Raw genomic sequence first — 23,928 nt, 5'->3', positions numbered from 1 at the left:
ATACGTACGCCTCTGTCTGGCTAGTGAGTGTAAAAGAAGTAATTTTAACAAGTAGTCGAGCAGGTACAGGCAGGCAAGTTGGAGATCTTATTTTGTCAAAGGGACACCACCCCACGTAACTAGAGTCTCCCTATCTTTGGTAGATTACTAGGAGGGGGAATGTATGAGAGAGAGGACAACTTCCCTCCAAAGTGAAACCCTGTCTATCTGATAGGAGAATGCACTTTGAATCATGCTGCACAGAGTCCCAGTCGCTTCATACAATCACAGTGTGATAGGACACTGCTCTTCACAGAACCACAAGCACCATCCCTGTACACTGACATGGTATTAGGAGGCCAAGCATATGTAGAATCCTATACTGGGACTATCCCAGCATACATCTTACTTCATTTTTCTGTAGTGAAAATTTCCCACTGAGCACAGCTGTCCAAATCGGAGGGATACTAAAATCATACCCGCTTTCCTGATATCCCCAGAAAGAAATGTATGGTAAGCTGGGAACAAAAGTCTAGGTGCAAGCCTCAGCTGGGCTATTTATTTCTGAGGAAGAAAACAAGTATAATGACCTTTTGACTTTGAGGTGATCACATGCAAACTTTCTCTCAAATGTTACAGACCATTAAGCAGATGGGTGGTTAACCTTGCAATTTACTTAACAGTTTTAGAAGCCAAGTTCAAACCATCGCTTGATAATTTGAATGGATATATTGACAAGTGCTAGATTCAGGTTCTATATTTACCCTTCCCCGATCAGCATATTTACATTAAGATCAAGCAATATTGACTACAGAATGCACCCAACATAGCACGAACATTTGCAGAGTCCTGAAGACAATGTTGCAGTAGGAGCACAGAAAACAGAATGTCCATGGCCCACAAACCCATTCTATTGCAAGATGGGGGCTTAACATTAATAGGACATCTTCCCATGTGGCACACTGGTTTTATACTGCTTGCATTATGACCTGAGCACTGAAGCGGTGGGGAATTTTCTACTTCTGCGATTGGCTTGAGTGTGGAAGATTATGAACGAAATGCCAAATCTTATACAAGCTGCTACATTTTTGTAACCGTTGCTGTTTCTTAGCATCAAACCCCTCCTTTGATTCTAAAGTATTTGCTACTGCTCGTGCCTGGCACTACATGAAAGGTGACACAATTCAAACCTAGGGCCCAATTCACTCAAGCTTTTTCCCTATTCTGTGTCTATGAGAACCGAAAAGGTTTTGTAAATCTGGCCCTTACTGAAGCAGTTTTTCCATTTGAAGTCTATGCTGAAAACACCAATAGGGAAAGGGAACAAATAGTATGACAGAAACTAACAAACTCTGTGTCACAAGCTGAGCTAATGCTTGCTTTTAACCCTTTGCATCTTTGCACTTAGTTTCAATTCACTAGGACAGATGCAACCTGTTCCTTATGACAGACAGTTTGTCAGCAAGCCTGCAAGACACATGAGGGCATCGCAGGAGTGTGTCTGCAACTCAGCCACAGCTCTGCCCCTCAGTATTCACTGCCAAACTGTCTGGGCCTTGAAGATGAGAAATCAACGTGGAAGGCAGGTTTCTAAAGAGGGGTCAAGAAACCAGTACCCACACAGAAGCTTCGAATGGAAAAATAGACTTGCCAGCTCTGGATTTGTTTCCCCTTTATGCAGTAACAATTAGAGCCTGACGTACCAAGGGTTTCTGACTGTTTCGCAACTATGGGGAAAAAAAAAATATCCAACCAAAAAAATGACAGCAAATATTTCCAAATTCCACATCTTGCTGCTTGGCATTACACATGTCATTTGTTTCAGCCTTTTTGTGCTGTGGAGAGGCAGGTTATCATTCGATCTCTGCCCTGTTTCTATAATTAACTATTTTACGTAGTGATTATGTCCTAAAACAAATTAAGCACCATCTGCTGACAAAAATTTGGCCTCCCAGTATGTCACTGTCAAGAAAAGTACAAAAATGTAGAAAGTTACAGGAAGAGAAAATCAGCAGTATGAGCAGAAGCAGGAGGAAAGGCCAGAAGAATACAAAAGGGAATGTGCATCTTCCCTTGTCATCCTGAGTAAAGAAACACATTATGATATTTGGTGGTCTCCTAACTTCCCTTTCTCTTCAGCTAGCTCCTGGACCTCACCCCTCCAAACCTTCCCATCTGCTCTCTGAATGCTTCCTGGCTCTGACTCCACACATGATACTTGGCCTGCCTTCACTCAGCATTGCTCTGCGAGAGGCTGGTGGCCTTAGGATACTGTAAGTAGCCATGAGGCACCCTGACCAACAGAATGCAAGAGGATTTCTTTGTGGTGAATCACTCAGATGCCGTCGGGGGTTAACACGCTACAGCTGCACTCCGCTTCACTGGTCTAAGATCACCTCTGAACCCAGGCTCTTGCATGGAAACGTGCAGCCTTAATGTGAGGCCTCTGGGCTAGAAAACATGAGCTGGATAAACGTTAAGGTTTTCACATGTTCTTTCTAGGAGAGAGGAGATCAGACGTCAGTACACACCTCTTACCTGTTTGTCACTCCGTGCTAAAGATGCCATAAGCAAACTGATTGGATGTCTAGAAGTGGAGCTGAGCCTTTCAGAGGTTTACAGTTGGGGAGGGAAGGGAGTGAAGAGAGTAACGGGAAACAATATTGAAGAGGTAAGGCAATACCCGGCGCTGTTCTTAGGGCCTAACCATCTCTGTTAATCTGGGTATGAACACTTTTTGATACTGAGTATATTCCCATAATTTGTGCGTTCCAAAAGACTTTCCTGAGCCCTCAAACCTTATGTTGTTTGTCACAAATCTTAAACGCAGACGAACTGCTGGTAGGATTTTATGTGTGTCCAGGTCAGATATGTAACGTCTGATCATATGACAAAGAAAGTGTGTGTGTGTGTGTGTGTGTGCGCATGTTTGTGTGTTTGTATACAGGTGTACTTTCTTGGTATTTAATCTTTAAGCACACTCTTTTCATATACAAGTCTCTTTTGTGAAAACATCTCGGTGGAAGACAGCAGGGCTAAGAACGGTAGACTTTCTTCAGTGTTTCAGAAGTCACTGTGTGTTCTTATGGACTCATATTGCAAAAGTCCATGGCATCCAGTAGAGTTCTCCAGTAGAGACAGCAGAGGTCTGCAGTGTGTCATGGCCCATGCCAAGCCCTCAGTCTCTCTCTGCCTGCAGAATACACAGCACAGATTTGTTGGAAATCCCACACTCTTGCAGAGATTTAGTCAGGTCAAAGAAGCTTCTCCTTGGTACCTCCATGGTCTCAATGATACAATTCTTGTACTGGCAGGTGGTCTTGTGCTCTGCAACAACCAGGACTGTTTGAAGGCTGTCCCTAGGCCTGAAGTAGCGTTCAAACCTCTCACCAGAGGGAGACCTGACGGCAAGCAGCAGTCTGGGCTCTTCTGATGGTTCCTCTAGATTTAAAAGCACTTCTGTTGCTGTAACATGTGCCTTCTCAGAAATCAGAGCCTGGCTTTTGGTGTGAGCTCCATTAGTCCCTTTACTTTCTGACTTTGCACTGGCTGGTTTGCTTCCTCTGTATGCAGGTTTGTTATTCAGGTTCAGAGTGCCGATTTGTTCACTTATTTTCTCCCCCAGGCTGCCTCTTGAGCCCTTTCTCTCTATGGAAGGCAGCACCCTGTATTTATTCAGGGATGAGGAGGGCCTCGAAGGCACCTGCTTCAGGATCTCTGCAATTTCCCCCTGACTCTTGCAGATTCCCATAAGAGGTTGTCTTGTGGCTGAAGCAGAGGTTCGTAGGCCGCTCGCGACTTCATACGCCGCCGCTGGCTGAGGAGGGGATGGCACTTGGTAAGAGTAGGCCTCCACATTGTGCGAGTAGCTCAGATTTGTTCGGGTGCGTCCCTTGGCAGATTTCGGCCTCGTGACGTGCATGTTGATTGTGCTTGGCTGCCAAGTGAAGGACTCAGTTCTCCCTGGAGTAGTAATATGCTCAGGAGGTGCTGTTGCCATTGCTTCTCAAGATGCCTGCAAGAAAAGAGAAAAAAAAACTAGATGAACTAAAGTGTTTATATGCTGGCTAAACTAATTAGATGATCATTTCTAATGAATATACACATTTGTCAGCTTTCCATATTATTTAATATAATTTGGTTGTCTCAGAGATTTGTCTGTCATGCTACATAACGATGTGACAGATTGAGACAGAGAGCAATTTAAGAGTTCATCATTTCAGGAGCTGGAAAAGCAGAAACCTGCACTAACTGGAGGGAGAAGCTATGGGGTGGTGGGGAGAGGGAGTTTCTCAGTAACAAATCAGAAATTCAAACCGACAAGCATCATACTTGCAGACACTAGTCAAGTGAATGACCTGGGCATATCAGAAATTAATAAACTGGCAATTAGTGGGCAAAGTCAAGCAACAGCCCAAGTAGGGCTGGTGTTGGCATACATTAAGGGGTAGATTTTAAAAAGCATTTACTCGAGCAAAACTGGTTTTTGCTCGAGTAAATACACTTTACTCAAGTAAGTGGGCTTTTCAAAATTGCTACAATATATGCCATTGAATTGTCCATAGGATTTACTCAAGTAAGTGCACTTTACTCGAGTAAATAGCTTTTGAAAATTGCTACGATAGTATGTCACATTTACATGCGTAACTCCTTTGAAAATGACCCCCTAAGCATGGAGTGGAAGCAATAAACAGATGGCATGCGTCCATTGCACAATGCTGTCATCTGACACATTTGGAGTAGGAGCTTCAGTTCTGGCCAATCACCCTCAGACAGGTAGTCCAAATGATCTGTTAATTGTTAATACAATGGTGATGATTTTTTTTTTAGACTGGAGGTTCTCAATCTAGTCCTCTGGGTACACCCAGCCAGTCTGATTATCAGGATATTCACAATGAATGTGCATGAGATAGATTTGCATACAATGGAGACAGCACATGCAAATCTATTTCATGCATATTCATAAGTAGGTATCCTGAAAACCAGACTGGCTAGGTACATCCAAAGGACCAGAGTGAGAACTACTTTTTTAGACTAATTGATAGTTATGTATATGTACTGAATTGTATGATTTTTAATTGCATTTGTCTTTACATATGGAATTGGAATTGTTTAAATTGGATTAAGATGACCCAGACTGCTACTCTTATCTCTTTTTGGTACAAAATGCTGAGGAACCCCCATCGGGGTGAGGGCCTGCAATGGAGAATTGCACACAGATCTAACAGAGGAGTTCTTATTTACTTGTCAAGAGAGCGTAGTATAACCATTAACGCTGCCCTCTGAGAGTTCCTACTCCGGGCATTCTGCTCTCAATCCCAGGCATTTAAGTGCCATCTAACGCCCACAGCATTTTGTTTGAAGTGGAAAGAGATAACTGGGAAGCTGGGACATAGGTTTTGGGTATGTACCTCTAGCCAAGCATTTTGGAAAAAGGTGCAGGAATTATTACACATAATCACAGAAGTGACATTACCTTTAGATGTAAAGGTGCTCCTATTTGAAGACCTTCGTTCCCTAACCGATATATAAAATTATGGTGCCGGAAAATACTCTTGCTAGCCAAAAAATGTATTCTTCAACATTGGATGAGGGATGACCCTCCTTCTATTGGACACCTAAAAAATGTTATATTCTAAACCTGCCTGATGGAAAAGTATGTGGAGCGTATGGACCGTTCTCAGAATCATTGGCCTTTCTTACAAATTTGGGGCCTATAGCTGCAATATCTTTCTCCTTGAGCACAAAGTTTAATTTTGAATGATATTATTTTATCACAGTCAGTAGATGCTATTAGTTAAACCTGTGATTTGGCTCTCGAGTCCTCCTCGATAAGCGTAGAGGGTGCTGGGGGAAAAACTGAACTGTATTAAAACTGAAAAGTATTATTTTGTATTGGTAGCCGGGGTGTTGCAGAACCCACGCACCTTGGCTTATGTTTGTTACATAGTTCACATCTTATTAATAAACAGATTTAAACATAAATTGGATTAATTGTAGGTTGCTTTAAGCAGCCCTTGCAACTGGAAAGGAGGGATTTAAAACCAAAATAGAAATATTTTAAGAAATACAAAAAAATCCACAACGCTAAAAGATGAGACCTTATATTATTCCACAAACATCAAGAGAATGAGAGTTTTGTTACATAGAAACATAGAAATAACGGCAGAAAAGGACCAAATGAGCCAGCCAGTCTGCCCAGCAAGCTTATTATGCCAGTATCTGCTGCACTGGGCAGGTTACCCCCATGCTTATCAGTTTCCCAGAGCGTAAACGTCAGGGTCCTCGGATGCTGTTTGAATCAAATTTCCCTTAACCGTTGCCGTGAAAGCAGAGAGCAATGTTGGAGCTGCATCAAAAGTATCAGGCCTGGTGATTAAGAGTAGTAAGCGCTGCATCAGCAAGTTACCCCCATGTTTATTTGTTCCCCAAACCTTAAAAGTCATGGCCCTCGTTGGCTGCTGTCTGAATGCAATTCCCCTTTTCCCACTGCCATTGAAGCAATGATGGAGCTGCATTAACAGTATCAAGGTTTAATTATTAAGGGTAACAACTGCCACACCAGCAAGTTACCCCCAGTTACCCCCATGCACTCTTTTCTTTATTTCCAACCTCTAGCCTTTAGGGATCCACAGTGTTTATCCCATGTCCCTTTGAATTCTTTCACAGTTTTCATCTTCACCAGCTTCTCTGGAAGAGCTTTCCAGGCATCCACCACCCTCTCCGTGAAGAAATATTTTCTGACATTGGTTCTGAGTCGTCCTTCCTGGAGTTTCATTTCATGACCCCTAGTTCTACTAATTTCTTTCCAATGGAAAAGGTTGGATGATTGTACATCATTAAACCTTTCAGATATCTGAAGATCTATATCATATTTCCCCTACACCTCTTCACTTCAAGGGTATGCATATTCAGATCCTTCAGCCTCTCACAAGTCTTCCAATGCTGAACCCTCACCATTTTGGTCACTCTTCTTTATCCGTTTTTGAGATACGGGCACCAGTATTGAACACATTATTCCAGGTGAGGCCTCACCAAGGACCTGTACAAGAGGATTATCACCTCCTTTTTCTTACTTGTTCTTCTCCTCTTTCTATGCAGCCCAACATTCTTCTGGCTTTAGCTATCGCCTTGTCACATTGCTTCACCATCTTCAGATCATCAGACACTATCACCCCAAGGTCCCTCTCCCGGCATGCGCACATTAATCTTTCACTGCCCACCACATAAAGCTCTTTTGTATTGCCTCACTCCAGATGCATGACACTGCACTTGGCACTGAATCCCAGCTGCCAAATCTTTGACCACTCTTCAAGCTTTATTAAATCACTTTTCATTCTCTCTACTCTTCAGACATGTCCACTCTGTTGCAAATCTTAATACCATCTGCAAATAGACAAACTTTACTTTCTATCCCTTACGCCAGGTCTCTCACAAAGATATTGAACAGAATCTGTCCGAAACCAATCTCTGTGGCACTCCAACACCGTTCTTTCATCAGAGTAGATTCCATTTACCATCACATGTTGTCTCCTGTCAGTCAACCGGTTTCCAATCCACGCTACTACCTTGGCACCCACTCCCAAGCTTTTCATTTTGTTCATGAGTCTTCTATGTGGGATGGTATCAAAAGCTTTACTATATCCAAGTAAATCACATCGAGTGCTCTTCCCTGATCCAATTCTCTAGTCACCTAATCAAAAAAATCAGATTTGTCTGACAAGACCTCCCGTAGTGAATCCATGCTGCCTCGGGTCGAGCAACCCTCCAGACTGTAAATAGTTCACTTTCCTTTCCTTCAGCAGAGTCCCCATTAATTTTCCCACCATCAAGGTGAGGCTAACCGGCCTGTAGTTTCCAGCCTCCTCTCTGCTCCCACTCTTGTGAAGTGGGACCACCACTGCTCTTCTCCATATCTTGCAGCACCCCTCCCATTTCCAGGGATCTATTGATCAGGTCCTTCAGCGGACTCGCCAGCACATCTCTGAGCTCCCTCAATATCCTGGGATGTACCTCATTCGGCCCCATGGTTTTGCCCACTTTCAGTTTTCCTAGCTCTTCCCATACATTCTCTTCTGTAAACGGAGTTTCATCTACTCTACCCCCATCCACAGTCTTGTCAACTAGCGACAGTCCTTCTTCAGGGTCCTCTTTAGTGAACATAGAACTGAAGTATTTGTTTAATTTCGCCCATTTCTTCATATACCCGTCCTGCCCATGCCCCATCTAGACCCCACCCCTTTTTTGCCTTTCCCATTAGTGTCCGTACTCGGCGGTTCTTAAAATCCACACTGCAACGGCCGTCCAAGGTACTCGTGTATCTCCTGGCTTTGGTGCGCCTAGGGCTTTTAAAATTCGCCTTTATTTGAGTAGTTGTTTAAGTTATTTTGTGCTTTTGTTGTAACTTGCACAATTAACTAATTTGCTTTATTTGATTAGTGTTTTACCTAATGACTGTATTTATTGATTAGTTACTTTGTAAACCACTTGGATAATTCTATTTTACATGTGGTGTATCAAATCCACTACCCATAAACATAATCTAGGAATCTTCAGTTTGTCCCATGCCCTTTGGAATCCTATTACTATTCTTGTCTTCACCACCTCTTCCAGGAGGGGGAGGGCATTCCATGCATCCACCACCCTCTCTGAGAAAAAATATTTCCTGATCTTTTCCTTAGTCTACCCTCTTAGACCTTCATATCATGGCCCCTAGTGCTACAGCTTCCCTTCCACTGGAAAAAGTTTGATTCTTCAGTATTATTGATTCCTTTTGGGTATTTAATAGTTTGTATCTTAACCGCTCCATTTCTCCTCTCTTTTAGGGTATGCATATTTAGGTACTCTGGTCTCATCTCATCTTGTATGGCTTTTGGTACAGATCCCACATTTTAGTTGCCTTTCTCTGGACCACTTCTCTCCTCTGGCAATCCTTTGTGAGATACAGACTTCAGGCAAAGCTTCACCAATGACTGTACAGGGGCATTAGCACCTCCTTTTTCCTGTTGGTACAAGATACCTTCCGTAACGTACATAACCAAGCCATGAAGTCATAAAACACATTCTTAGAAGGCATGCAAGTCTTACCTTCTCTTTTCTGGGGGGTTTCCTTAATGTCCATGCACACTCAGTCAGGGTAAAATGGAGGGTCAAGAATCCTATAGCTCTCTCCCCACTCTTGCTATCATTAAATGCAGTTGCGCCATCCAGCCATTCAGTGCATTTTCCACCTAAGCACGAATATAGTGTCGAGATCAGTTAGCTCACTGGTAGGGTTGGAGAGCGAAGTGAGCAAGATGTAGCATATTTCTAGTGAATCTTATGCTGGTAAAATATATTAGAGTACTGGAAAATAAACATCACAGTCCAGACAGCAACAGTTCAATATATCTTCACTAAATATGCCTACCAATGCATATGCCTCAACCCAGTTTAGAAAACAACATCTCCATGTCTGAGAGTAGTTCCTGGTTACCTAGTCAATAAAGTCAAAAGAAGAGAATAATCCGATCACGTCCAACTCTCTTCATTCGGATTCAACGACAAGGCCGACTACAGTACTAATTACTGTTAATTGTGAGATCATTTTTTGTTATGTGAGCACCTGGTACATTAGAACAGAACTTAAATCAACTCATTTCTCAAATAAAGCTCTGTGGAGGGGAAGGTAAATCTCTCTCCGACTAACTAAAGAATATAACAATGGATTAAATCCACACTGTAGCTCAGCTTTAGAGTACATAGAAACCTATAGAAGTTTAGTGAATATCAGTTACAGACTACGAAAGCTGCATATTCTGAAGCTCAAGAATGGGTTTTTCCAAGTCAAATCTCACCGATTTATTCCATACAGTGGATCTGAATGTGCAGAACCAATTAGCACAAGAACACTATCAATTACATTTGCAAATGTTTCAACTAAGTTACTTAAGATCAGATGAGCTTTAGCCAAAGGAGGGCTTTATGTTTTAGGGTGACTGTGATTTATAAAGCCTTTGTGTTAGTATGATGTAAAATATAACTGATTTACTGCAAATACATCATTAGTTTGCTAGATACTAAACATCAAAGGATCTGCAGTGGTTGCACCAAAAGAAAGGCAACAATTCAGCATAGCAATTTAATTTTTCAACTACAGAAACTTTTTTTTTTTAATTCAAACAAGGCACCTGCAAAATATACGAGACAAACTAAATTGGATTGCTTCTGCAGACTTGATTTTAAGATTTCTGAACACCTCAAAATAGGTCCATGATAGAAAGAAAGGGCTGTTTCCCTTGAAGTTATGGAAACTCAAACAATCTACTCTGATTCATTATATTATATAAATAACATTTAGCAGAGATAACAAGAGACCTTATGCATGGGCATGCCTCGGCATGCTTTCCAAAAGGACCTGTTCACTACAAGCCCTTCATTTCCATGGCACATCAGGTAAATATAAAAGGCAGTAAACACACTGCAATACAGAGAAAGGCAATCTGGGCATAGCTCACAACAGATTATCCCAGGAGACTGGATAAACACATATAGAAGAGAATAGAATCAAGCAGATTGCAACAGGAGGACAAAACCTTTCACCTCTAGGTTGCTTGTTCATTTATGCCCTAGATCAGGGTTGCCTGAACGCCATTTCTCACAGGATGTGCTTTATGACAGTAAGACTACCATAAACAACTGGATTGCTAAGGACTGAATGAGTTTCGCACCTAAAGATGATCCTTCCAAAACAAGACTGAGGCAAGTTGGTGGGGATACACAGGAAAAGCTAGCAATGTCATCACCTGTGTTACACCATAACATAGCAGATCATCCAGTCTACCCAGTTACTCCTGTCCTCATTGCCAAGGAACTATCCCAGCTGCCTGCTATAGGGTGTGACCACCTGTAGGATATCACTTCTTATTAAAGCAATTTCTATTGTCTTCCTCCTCTGTACTCTCTATTGTCTTCCTCCTCTGTACCCTCTCGGCCTTTCTGTTCATTGCCCTTCCCCATTACCTGTTTTTTGTACTTTCCACCTTTTAGTTCAGATGTAAACCGGTATGATGTTCCCTACTAATGTTGGTATATAAAAACTTTAAATAAATAAATAAATAAATACATACATACATACATACTCCACTCTCCTGAGTAGATCAGTATGCAAAATTCCTTATTTAGTTCCCACCTGCTATCTCTGCGATGTCTAATCCAAACAGTCACTAACACCAGCATGGTTGTTGCCCAAAACATCCAGCCTCCTAAGTTCACTTGGCCTACTCGGATGGTACCCTGCCACTACCAACTTGCTGCACTGACCCAGTCAAAAAGAAGAGCATGTAGACCAACAGACAGACCTAGCTACATGGCTGCCTATGTTTCTGTTAAGAATTCTAGATAATACTGTGCTTATAGCCCACCAGCGAGATCCAGTTGTGATTCTGTCATTGCAGCCTGCCTGATAGACCCATCTACATGGCTGTCTGCATTTCAATTCTAACATTTCATATGACCCATTTTGTATTCATTCTGGCAGCCCCAATACTTGCTGTTAAACAAGCCCAAACTTGCAGATTGGCTATGTAGGCAGTTGTCAAAGGCCCCAGATTTTGAAGGCACCACACAACTGTGCCACCAGCCAACAAGCATGTGAGGCTCCCAATGCAGACGTGGCGTGCAAACAATATGCAGGTGATGGAGTCACACTAATTGCTAGCTACTGCTCAAAGTAGGGGAAAGTGCCAGCCTGCCAGTCTGTGGACAGATGTGACAAAGCCTGCAGCCTCCGGTGGTGAGAAGGGAGACAGAGAGAAAGAGCATGAGGTGACGGGAATGGGGGAGGGAAGAGAGAAATGGATGCTGGGCACCAGACTTTAATGCAGGGGGGACGCTGGGCAAGGGAACAGAGAAGAGATGACAGGGATGCTGGACAGAGGATTTTAAAAAGGGAGGGATGGCAGGAGAGAAAAGGATGCTGAGCAAGGGGCTTGAATTGTGAGTGGAGGGAAGACAGAAAGGGATGTTGGGCATCAGGCTTTAATGGGGGATGAGCAGGCCTAGAGTTTTGCACATTTACAGTGACACATTTCTTAAGGCATCATCCTGCTACCAGCACCAGCCCACTTCAAAGCTTGCCAGGTGGTGCCTTACCAGCAATAGAAAGACAATCAGTGCAGGGCCTTTCAGTTGAGATGCACTCACAGGCCCTCTGACAGCCCCCATTTGTTACATGGGTTCCCTTAATAACAGGAGGCACATGTTTGAGGATGGGCCAGGGCTGCTGCAAGGCCTGTGAGCATGCCCTGGTTCACAGGTCCCCATCCTAATCATCTTTTTATTGCTGCCCTGGGCTGAAGATGGATTTGGGGAAAGGCCATGGGGAGAACGAGGGTCTGCATGTGCAGAAGCAGGATCACCTGGGTAGGGGCATCCCAGGACCCTCCCCTGACTCATTTCCCCTATTCTTCAATCCCACTTCCCCCTGGGGGTTTCCTATGGGCTTCAGAGCCCTAAAGCTGGGCCCTGCTATTGAATCGTTTGAGTAAGGCACTTTAAACACTGCTGGCTTATCACTTTTTTGCAACTATTCCATGCCTTTTTGAAAATGGTTACCATTTCATCCTTCACCAACCTGTTTCGGGAGGGGATTCCACACATCTATCGCCCTTTCTGTGTTATACCCACTTTCTGAATAAAATAAAGGACTTACATTTCCAGCACTGCCAAACCAGCACATTTTCGTAAACAGTAATTTTGCTTTAAGACTAAAAATGTGCCACCCAGCTGTCAATTTGTATTGTTTAAGGTTGCACTAGGCAAAAGCAGTTGACGGTAGCGGTCAATTTTGATTTTCAAAATGTATTAGCATGAAGTAAAAAAGAGTAGCAAATTGCTCACTAATGTAGATAAAAAGCTTTACCAGCAGGACTCTTGTTCTACTCCAATGAAAGAATTATATAATTCCTTTCCTACCTCCATCCCACATACTATGAATTTGTGAGCAACTAGTCCCCATGGAGCTTTACGGCCTAAGAGATAAATAAAGCCTGCTCTTTTTAAGAGCAGGTGAATGTTCTTTTATGCAGTTGATGAGTTCTGCCACAATTAAGTATGTCTGTGCTGTAGGGTGTGGATTAAACCTCCTGGGGCCATAACATTCCCTTGGGGCATTCCCTTGTTAGTGCATTTCAAAAGCTGCACATCCAAGCAGAAGGTCTGTAATTCCTGGGACCAGAACTCTGCTGCTCCAGCCGGATAAAGAGTGGGGATGCTGCAAAGATGGCATTCACGGCATCTGCCAGACTACTTCAATTCAGGACTGTGTCAAATAGAATCAGGGTATGTGCCCTGCGTGACACTGCCTAGCACCATCCTTGCTTCACAGACCCTGTCAAGAAGGACTCCCAGTCATCATGCAGCAGTGATATCTAGTAGACGTAGGGCCCATGTCAGCTAGGTTCTGGAGAGAGCTGAAGTTTATGGCCCCTGATCAAGGACTGTCACTATAATGATGCGACGACTGGGTTGAGTTGGATAGGGAACAACACCAGGTAGTTGTGAACGAAGGCTTGTAGCACTGTAAGCTGCAGATGAACAAAAGCTGGTTCTGAGTTAGAAAGGAAAGGAGCAGGATGAAACTTCCAGGCCAAAAATAATCATTTTAATTAGCCCTTATTTTTGAAAACTGGATTGATCTTCTGCCCACCTGTCTGTCACAATAAATCTTCCACTGTCCAAGAAATATTCTTTAATAAGTCCCAAAGGTTATGGATCATTTTGATATTCATTATTAAAATTTATTCAATAAACCTCATGTTTTAATGTTCAACAAAGCAGACTTTCCTTCTCTGTATTCCATTTGAGCAGGTTTCAAAACTGTGAAAAAGGCTAATAATGTTGGAGCGTGCATCTGGCTAGCTGTCCACAAAGAGCAGAAAATGAGCGATTACCAACATCCCAACAGACTTTCTACTGCCCAAGAAATGCATTTTCACAAACTCCTTACTTGTGTTTTTGAAGCTCTGGCTTTTCAGAATAGATTTCTTAGGAGTAAAGTCTTCAAAAGAATGCTGGGCTGCAGAGAGAAAGGAATAAGCAGTAAGAAAAAGGAGGCGATAATGTCCTTGTACAGACCCTCGGTGAGGCCTCTCCTGGAGTACTGTGTTCAGTTCTGGAGCCCGAATCCCAAAAAGGATAGAGACAAGTCAAAGGCGCTCTAGAGAAGGGCAACCAAAATGGTGTGGGGTCTATATTGGGAAAATCTATGAAGAGAGACTGAAGGATCTGAATATGTGTACCCTAGAAGAAAGGAGGTGCAGGAGAGATATGATACAGACCTTCAGATACCTGAATGGTTTTAATGATGCATGAAATTTAAACTTTTTCCATTGGAAAGGAAACTATAGAACTAGGAATCAGGAAATGAAACTCCAGAACCAACATCAGGAAATATTTATTCATGGAGATGAATGCCTAGAATGCCCTTCTGGAAGATGTGGTGAGGACAAAAACAGTAAACAAATTCAAAAGGGCATGGGATAAACTATGCGGATCCCTAAAGGCAAGAGGTTGGAAATAAAGAAAAGGGTGCATGGGGGTAACTTACACGGAGCAGCACTTACTACCCTTAACAGAAGGAATGGGGATTACTACCCTTAACCAATTAGCCTCGATGCTTTTGATACAACTGCAACATTGCTCTCCGCTTCATCAGCAGGGGCAAAAAGGAGAATTGGATTCAGATGACAGCCAATGCTGAACCCCAATTTTTATGGTCTGGGATACTGATATGCAGACATTAGGGAAAAAGTACAGGTCTGCTCCTATGGTCAAGTCCAAATGCAAAGCACATTCAAGCAGCATTGTCTGAATTATCAAGAAGACTGCTCACCCTGAAAGAATGTTGCCAGCAGTAATTTTGTTATGGGTTTGACAGTTGCTTGGTTTTGATTGTAAATATTACTGCCCTTATTATAAGGCTTGGGGGTTACCGGCAACCTGCATAGAGCGGCAGTTACTACCATAAGAAACTTGCTGGGCAGACTGGATGGACCATTTGGTCTTTTTTTTTGCTGTGATGCTATGTAAAAGCTTAGTCAAGGATACAGGCATAAAATAAGAACATGTGCACAGTGTCCCATTTTCAACTGCTTAATAATACGCATACAAGTTCATAGGGACATACACGTACACGCCCAGAGACGCAGCCATTTTATAACACAATGATTCTCAACCTTCTTTCAATCGAGACACACCTGACAGATGGTTCTCACATGCGTGACACACTGCTCATTACAACCTATGACGGGAAAAAAACAAAAAAGGCCCCTTATTACTAAGAATGACACAAGGGAAAAATAAGAATACTCTCTCTGAACATAAATTATATAAATAGTAAACCCCCCATACCAGAACAGAACCAACTTCCAACACTCAAACAGTAACTCCTTATCTTAGAAAAGACAACACTGAAAATATTACACCTGGCCTTAAGACACCAATATACCTCCTATTAGGAAAACGGACCAAGCCAGGCTGCTATAGAGCCCTATACAGAAACTACACGCCAGCAGAAAACCTCACCTGAGTCACATGTGCTGACCCTCACCTAACAAAGAATAAAGAGACCAAAACGCATAACGAGAAGCAGGCAGAAAAAACTGAATTGGAAACTGCAACAAGCCAGAGTCTCTGTATGCAGTGTAACAAAGGAAAAAAGAAACATCACCCATCCTTATAAAACAAATCAAGAAATATAAAAATCAGTAGCAGTAAAAGCATACTAACAAAAAGAACAGATTTCAAAATGGCTGATGAAAGGAATATCCAAAAATTAAAATTTCATATCAAACATTTCTAGATACCAATAAAATATTTCAAAATAGCAGACACAAAGACCCAATAATGAAAAATAAGGATTAAAAAATGCTCTGCTTTCCATACCTGGAAATGTTTGATTTCCAGGGGCCCTGAGATTGTTGTGAATTAGGAGGGGGGGGGGGGGTTGTCTGCAAATTTCTCCTTTCAGTCACACACATGCTCTCTCTCTCACTTACATAGGCTCTCAATTACACACATATACACATGCTCTCTCTCTCTTATACACGCACACATATATACACACACACACACACATACTCGCTCACTCAGTCACGCCCCATCAGACTAACGGCAGCAAAAGCCTCCTCCTCTTCCAGCCCTCGCGGCCTCAAGAAAGGAGTCCCATTGGCCGAGGGGGCTGACGTTGCTCCTCGTTTTGCTCCGGGCGTTGCTGCTGCTCTTCTTTGGGCCGACACCGCTGCTGCTCTTCTTCGGGTCGATTCTGCAGCTGCGCGTGCATGTTATAAAATCGGGCGTAGATTTGTGCACGCTGGGTTGCACGCACAAATGTACGCCGTGCGCGTATGTTTTAAAATCTGCCCAGAGCTTTAAAAATTCGCCTTTATATATGTAAATTTTCCTGCAACAAAATGGGGCATTCTGTGAGAGGTTTCAGGAGGATTTAAGTGCATAAAACTGAATTGTCACTAAGTTCGGTGTGAAAATAGTCCACCTATTGGTTTTGATTGGTTATGAATAACTCTACCCATTCTTTGTAGAATGGGTAGAGTTATTCACAGACATTTAGCTCCATAGCAGCTTGATCCTCCAAGTCAACTTCAGCATGTGGTTTTGTGCCCACTTAAAATTATGTGTGGAACTATGCAGTTAGCGTATTATGGAAAACATACCCCTTGGCATTTGGAATCCCTGAATAATGTATCCTACCCCTATATTTTCCCTAGAGCAGGCATTTTTTACACCTTGCAAAAGTTATTCCTAATATATATATATAAATAAATTGTAGAGCTAGATTTAGGTTGTGGACAGAAGACCTGAAAAAGCCTACAAGTTAATTTGCTTGCATGGATTTGAAACAGCTCATCTTTAGCCTAAGAATTTAATTTCCCTTGTCTTCTGGAACCAAAGGGAATCCACAGAAAATATTGCAAAAGTAAAACTTTATGGAAAAATGCAGTGGGGCTTCTAAGGGTTTCCCAGATGGGGGAGAATTATTTTGCCTGCAAACTGCTTATATTCTTCGTACCTGTAAACTGGAGCACTACTGCTCAAAAGTGGTCCCATTCCACACCATTGTGCTACTTCTGAAATCCTAATTTTGTCTTGTTTCAGACAACGTTACCTATAGTAGGATGTGGTCTTTTACAGAGACAAGTGGGGTGAGAACCAAGCAGCCAGCAGTGGTTCACCAGCCAGCAACAGCCCTACCCCTTTTTACTCTATGAAAACAGTGCAGGTGCAATAAGAACATAAGAAAATGCCATACTGGGTCAGACCAAACACTGTGAATGCTTTTTATTTGTGGGGATTGCACCAATAATCAAAGAAAAATACAATCATATGTTAGCTTTGATTTTTACCACAGGAAAAAGTACCTTTCTAAAGACTTTTTCACCCTTTACTCAAACACAGCTTTGACTTTTGCATTTTTGCCTATAATGCTAAAAGGTATCTCTGATGTAAAACATTTCAAAGTGTCAGTCAAAAATTATTTTTGAAATAAAGAAATGAAAATATCTAAAATAATTAGAATTATTATTGAGATTTTCAGCAATTTACTCTGTCATGCACTCTATAATGGCTTGTGCATTTAATTTGGATTTTTATTCTGTCTTTCATGGCTAGACAGCCACTGTAAAGGTGGATTACAGTCAAGCTGCAGGGTGAGCTTTACAGACTAAATCACAGTGAAGTTGAAGAGTGTAGCTTACATATACTAACAAACCAAACTTAAGCTTTTTTTGCTTGTTTTCCCAGCCCCCATGTGTGCATGCACAAGTGGATGGCACATAGTGTGCTATGCACCGTCACCAATATTCCATTTAGCCACCTTGATAGAGCTGGGGGCAGGCCCACAGATCTTGCAGTGCCGACCTGGAGAAGCAGAATTGCTACACCTCCCGCTGGTGTGCGCAGAGGCCAAAGATGGTGGCAGCCTGTGCAGGCCATATAACAGAAAAAAAACAAAAAACACTGTGGGGTTGAAGCAGACCATGTGGGCCCGAGGACATCCAGAGTGGCAGCAGTATGAGAGAGGAGAAAGGTGCAGTCAGGGCTTTTGTGAACATGTGGAGAGGCCATGTCATCCTGTCATTTTTGACAGGCCTTTTCAACTAGTTTACGATTTCTTATTCAAAATGGTGGGGAATCCGATAATAAAGATCATCAATTACAAAAATCTATGAATTAGCTGATGGGATTTTTGAAATTCCCGAAAAAATGATTGAAAAAGTTACAGAAATTCTATTAATATCAGAAATATAGAGAAACTGTCAAAGAAAATCATAATTCTGCAAAGGACAAAGACATCCTAATGTTGAACAATTTGAAAGATTTTGTGCTGAGGGTGACAATCAAGGAAGCTTATTGAATAATAATAAAAAAGCGTTCAGGAGAAATGTCTAAAACAAAATATTTGAAGTGTACCATAAATGTGATGACAGACTAAAGTGACTGCTATTTTAATGAAATGGAAATTTTTAATGAATAAATTGCAACTCATTACTTTTGACAGGCATTTAAGCTAGCTAGTTTGAACAACGCTTTGCTTCCACACATCTACAGAGGGATTATGGAGAAATGTGATTAAATATCCACATGAGTTTTATATCAATTGAAAACCCTTGAGCTGAGTTAAATGATGTATGGTTTGAATGGGTATACATAAAAACAGTATGTATTATTGTGGTTTAAATATTTTACTGCAAACCTCTCTCCCTCCCAAAATCCATGTAGCTATGTAGACTGCAAATATCAGGGCAGTGAAAGGGTTAAAGCGTTGAGCAAAATATGTGTTATTTCAAAGTTGCTGAATTTTTTTGGCCCCATATTTGTTTGCTGCTTTCACAGTAATGTGCTCCCATGTTCTTATCAAGTGGGTCTTGCTTGCCAGCTCTCCTCCACTCTGTGAAACATACAAGAGCTCACCCCCCCTAGCTAGCACATCATGGAGATATCCCCAGTCCCATTTGCTCCCTAACCTGGTGAGAAATTACAGAGTAGCTAAGAAAGAAGTAAGGCAGGGAGAAGGCATCACATTGCTTCCCTGAGCCTGCCTCATCTTTACCAGATATAAAAGCAGCCCCTATAAATCTCATGCATTCTGAACACAGCATTATTCATCAGTTAACTTTATATTCATACTTAGCAATGAATTTCTGGTATGAATAGAAAAGATCAGCGTTTTACATAATTATTTCGCATTGCTGATTAGATGGGGATGTTGGGATCTTGCTGACACTGTCGTTGATTCCTGGGCTTCCCATGGATAGCAGGCTGGATTTAAGGCTGTATTATAAAGGTGCCCTTGATCTGCCTTTGCCACCTTGCCATCTGATTGTTTGGGGAAATACCTGTCTTTTTATATGTATGATTAACAACACTATGATTTTCGCCCACACTTCACAAGAAGCCTGTTTTCTATTTTTGCTCTCTCACTGCTCGTCGCGGGGGTTAAAATCAAGTTTATGATACGCCTGGCTGTTAAAATAAATGGTTTAAATACCTCCTGGGCTAGTGAGTTTTAGGAAGTAGATTTCTCTATAACCTCTGGTGCAGAACTGCTGGCGCTGGCATCTCAAGCAAGTTCCAGGAAATATGTCCCCGGCTAGTGACGGAAGGACAGAGGCTGCTGCCGCTGCCCAGGCCAGGACGGACGGCGCTACCTCCTTCCCTCTCCTCACAGGTGGTTAAGCTGAGCCTCTCCCTCTAGCCCCAAGATCATCTCCTCCCGCCCTACAAATCCCCCATTCTCCCTCCCCCGGGTAACCTCGCTGGTCTCCGTGGGACCCCCGTCTATGCACACCTCACCTCCCCGGTAACCTCCCGTCTCTCGCCCCTATCCGGCGCTCCTCCCCTCGCTGTGCAGCCTTCCGTCTCTCTCTCCCACCCCCATCCCAGGTAATTCCCTCGTCTCTCCCCCTTCGACCCTGGGTAAACCCCCATTTCTCCCCCGTTTGGGGCTCCGCAGGTGCTCTCCGCCTTTATCGCCCCATTTTGCCCACGGGTGGTCTCACCTCGGGCGCATTTGCCTCCATCGAGCGTCCGGGCCCGCTCCCTCCAAGGCTCCCGGCGGTAAACAACGCTACGTTCCCCAGGCAACCTGCACGCAGCACGTTCCTGTGCGTCCTGACGCCCGGAGACGTGTACGTGTACCGGAAATGTCCATCGCTGGTGGGCAGCCTGCAGTGCCTGGTAGTGCTCAAGGCTTGCTGCTATGATTGGGCTTGGAGGAGTGTGGGTGGTTGAATATTGGCTTTGCAGGGATCGAGATGGATTTTATTTACATGTATAAATTCCTTCAGCGGCAAGTGCAATTCTGCTCCAGCATAGCTCACCTCGTTTTGCATACATAAGAACTGCCACAATGGGTGAGACCAAGGGTTCATCAAGCCCAGTAAAACAGTAGCTGATCCAGTCTCAAGTACCTTGTAGGATCTCAAATAGGAGATAGATTTCATGTTGCCTGCCCAGAGATAAGCAATGGCTTTTCTCAAGTCCACCTGGTTAATAACGGTTTATGGATTTTCCCTCTAGGAATTTGACCAAACCTTTTTTTAAACCCAGCTACATTAACTGCCTTAAACACATCCTCTGGCAATGAATTCCAGAGCTTAATTGTGTGTTGATTGAAAACATATTTTCTCTGATTTGTTTTAAATGTGCTACTTAGTAATATCATGGAGTGTCCTCTAGTCTTTTTATTTTTTGAAAGAATAAACAGCCAATTTGCATTTACCCATTCCATTCCATTCATGATTTTATAGAATTCTATCCCATCTCTTTTTAGCCATCTCTCCTCCAAACTGAAGAGCCTTAACCTCTTTAGCCTTTTTTCGTAGAGGAACCATTCCATTGCCTTTTATCATTTTGGTCTCCTTTTTCTGAACCTTTTCTAAGATGCGGTGACCAGAATTGTACACAATACTGTAGATGTGGTAACACCATGGAGTGAAACAGAGGTACTATGATATTCTTTGTTTTATTCTGTATTCCTTCCAAATAATTCCTAACTTTCTGTTTTTATTTTTGACCCTCGCCTCCCACAAAGCCAAGGATTTCAACATATTGTCACAATGACCTTTAGATCCTTTTCCTGGGTGGTGGTTCGTAGTATGGAACCTAACCTCATGTTAGGATTACTTTCCTCTATGTGCAGTACTTTGCATTTGTCTATAATAAATTTCATCTGCTATCTGGATGCCTAGTCTCATAAAGTCCTGCAGTTTCACACAATCCGCTTGTGATGGAATAACCCAGAATATATTTGTGTCATCTGAAAATTTGATCACCTCACTATCCCTTTTCCAGATTATTTTACAAATTATAGGTTATAAATTACTACAAATATTTTGTGTATGTTACTTGTAATTCACTTAGATTTGTGGATAATCAGAATATAAATTGTTTAAATAAACAAACAAATAAATAAATAATAGGTCTGCAAGTCCATTTTTTAGTTCTTTCAGAACTCTGTGTGTATATCATCTAGTCTAGGTGATTTGCAACTCTTGTTTCTTTTGCAAATAGCAGCAGTAGTTACTCCACCTGCCTCTACTCTGGTTTAGTAGTTCTGGTTGTGCATGCTGCCCTACTCCTACCACACCGCAAAGGCAGTCGCTAAACTAGTATGTAGGGGCATTTCAGCCTCATTCTGGTATCCCTGTACAGGCTCACAGGCCAGGAAAAGATGCGGAAAAGCTGAAAGGAACCCTTCTGAAGCTCTGAAATTGTAGGCCTTAGATCCAGTCACTAGATGGACTCCCTCTCTGTACAAGGTCTGTGAATGTTGCATCTGTAACTCTAGCCAACCTAGGGAATGGAAGACCTGACCAGGAACTGAATCCAGTGCCTCTGTGTAGCAGTGCACAGCATCTCCACCTGTCCAACCCAGTCTCGCTCAATGTTATAGAGTTTGTAATTCAGCTGAATGGGAGCAAAGCCAATCTTACTGACTGTTCCCACTGCTCTGTACAAAATTGATGTGCCTAGGAATTACTGAAGCTGCTCTTTAAGCTGTTTAACTTGCAAAATAGCTTTAAAAGATTGGAAATTGTGTGTGTTTGAGGGCAGAGAGCGCTGTTGTATCTGTGTTTGTTGGGAGAGTGTGTGACAGTATCACCCTGGATTTTATGATGCAGCCATTGTATAAATATAAAGAGAGATGTTTGATAGATTGAAATAGATAAATAAAAATAAAGACAGGAGGAAAGCCACATAGACAGAAGTTAAAAGGTAGGTAGGTAGATAGAGATCCTTTGAACGTCAGCAGCTCATAAGGACATTACACAGAAGGGCTGATCTGGATAGCTGTTTATTACCCAGATCTCTTCTTTTTTTAACCCAGGTGGGTGATTGGTTTCACCTTGACAGTTTGCTCTACTACCAGACAAATTGTGAGGTAACACAAAGCCCAAGGATGCTGAACACCTGACCTAACCATCTCTATTTTAGGTGACTAAGATTCAGTGAAATTTCAGCCAAAATTAGGATAAGTTTTAGGCTGAAGATTTGTGTAAAGTGTTTAAAAGTAAAGTACCTAATTTTAGGGCTGCTATTCACTCTCTAAATGTAGGTGCTTAAATTAGGCACCTGGAACTGGATATCAGTGCTAAGTGCCTAACTTACTTTCCCCACCCTGGCCCACCCACTTTTTAGATGTCTAGTATATATTCAAGGGGCAAAATTAAGTACTATAATCCCTTTGAAAATCTTGCCATACCATAACAGCAGTATCTTCTAGGACACAGACAGCAATTAACCCTTGCTATGAAAAGGCAGCATTGCAAATATTGCAACAGGCTCTAGAACACCAATGCACCCCCTATAGATCCCTATACAGGAATTATAGCAGAATACCACACCTTGGTCATCATACAGAACACAGACACAAAATATAGAATAGATAACATTGGTCTTCCAGCTGCGACAATGGAAGCATTACAACTTTTGCAGAATTTAGCTGCACAGTTAATCTCTGGAAAGAATATGTTGGGCATTTCCATTATTGAAACATTCCTGCCTTGTTGAGACAAGGGAAAGATCTTTTTTGGTCGCTGCTCTAACACTTTGGAACTTGCTTTCTGAACAGCTGTGTCTCATGAATTGCACAAAAACATTTAAGAGTTTACTGAAACCTGTCTTTTTAGATAGGCTTATTTCTAAATTGTTGTTTAAGAACAGTGTTTTTTTCAGATGTTCTTATGTTATAAGTGTGTTGATTTTGGTTTACCTGTTATGTTTATTTTTATGTTTTTATGTTTTATTTTAATAGAATGGATAAGTTGGATATTATATATGTTCTGTTGTACATCACCTGTTGCCAAGGCCTGGGCACTTCATAAATCCAATAAAGATAAAAATAAATTAGAATGTGCACATGAAACCTGGAATGGAAACCATAAGAAGCACCACTGGAGAAACAGAAATAGAAATGGATTTCTTTCGGTACAGATTCCCATGGCTGGCATAGTCCAATCTGAAAATAAAATGCTTTTTTCTACCTTTGTTGTCTTTGTTTTCTAATTGTATTGATCCCAGTCACTTTTTTTCCACTTTGCTCTTGTTGTCTTATAACTCCTTTTCCAGGATTTCTTTTCCATTTTCCCTTTCTTCTTGATCCTTCTGTCTTCTTCACTTCCTCATCTGCATTTGTCTCTACCTTTGGTCTTCCCCTTTCATCTCCATTTCCCTCTTCTCTCCCTCTCTATTCATAGCTAGATTTCATCCCTCTTTCTCCCCCTCCAGTTTTTTTCCCAACCTTATACCTCCCCGACTCTCCCCTCTCTTTCCCCCTGGCTCTCTTGTCCTTTCCCTATATCAATTTCTTCCTTTCTGGTTCTTTGAAAACTCCCCTTCAAAGCATTCCCCATGCTGACTTTCTCTCTCCAATCTTCCCCCTCACTTCTC

General features: G+C 42.1%; 1 protein-coding gene across 3 annotated transcripts; it reads right to left on the bottom strand.

Moving 5' to 3' along the window:
- Positions 1 to 510: 510 nt before the first annotated feature.
- On the bottom strand, positions 511 to 20,166 carry UBXN10 (UBX domain protein 10). Of its 3 annotated transcripts, XM_029578728.1 has the most exons (4): positions 20,037 to 20,123; positions 13,967 to 14,035; positions 9,067 to 9,209; positions 511 to 3,994 (listed from the first exon to the last, which is right to left on the bottom strand). In XM_029578728.1, the coding sequence occupies exon 4, from the start codon at positions 3,977 to 3,979 to the stop codon at positions 3,158 to 3,160; it is 822 nt and encodes a 273-aa protein (XP_029434588.1). In that variant the 5' UTR covers positions 3,980 to 3,994; positions 9,067 to 9,209; positions 13,967 to 14,035; positions 20,037 to 20,123; the 3' UTR covers positions 511 to 3,157. The 3 variants fall into 3 exon arrangements, with proteins under 3 accessions (XP_029434588.1, XP_029434586.1, XP_029434585.1); XM_029578726.1 differs by lacking the exon at positions 13,967 to 14,035 and having other exon boundaries at positions 20,037 to 20,117; XM_029578725.1 differs by lacking the exons at positions 9,067 to 9,209; positions 13,967 to 14,035 and having other exon boundaries at positions 20,037 to 20,166.
- Between the last annotated feature and the right edge of the window lie 3,762 nt (positions 20,167 to 23,928).

The sequence above is a fragment of the Rhinatrema bivittatum genome, chromosome 15 (genome assembly GCF_901001135.1).
Source record: "Rhinatrema bivittatum chromosome 15, aRhiBiv1.1, whole genome shotgun sequence".
NCBI classification, from domain to species: domain Eukaryota; kingdom Metazoa; phylum Chordata; class Amphibia; order Gymnophiona; family Rhinatrematidae; genus Rhinatrema; species Rhinatrema bivittatum.
The sequence above is the reverse complement of the archived record's forward strand: the minus strand, read 5'-3'. Positions and strand labels throughout refer to the sequence as shown.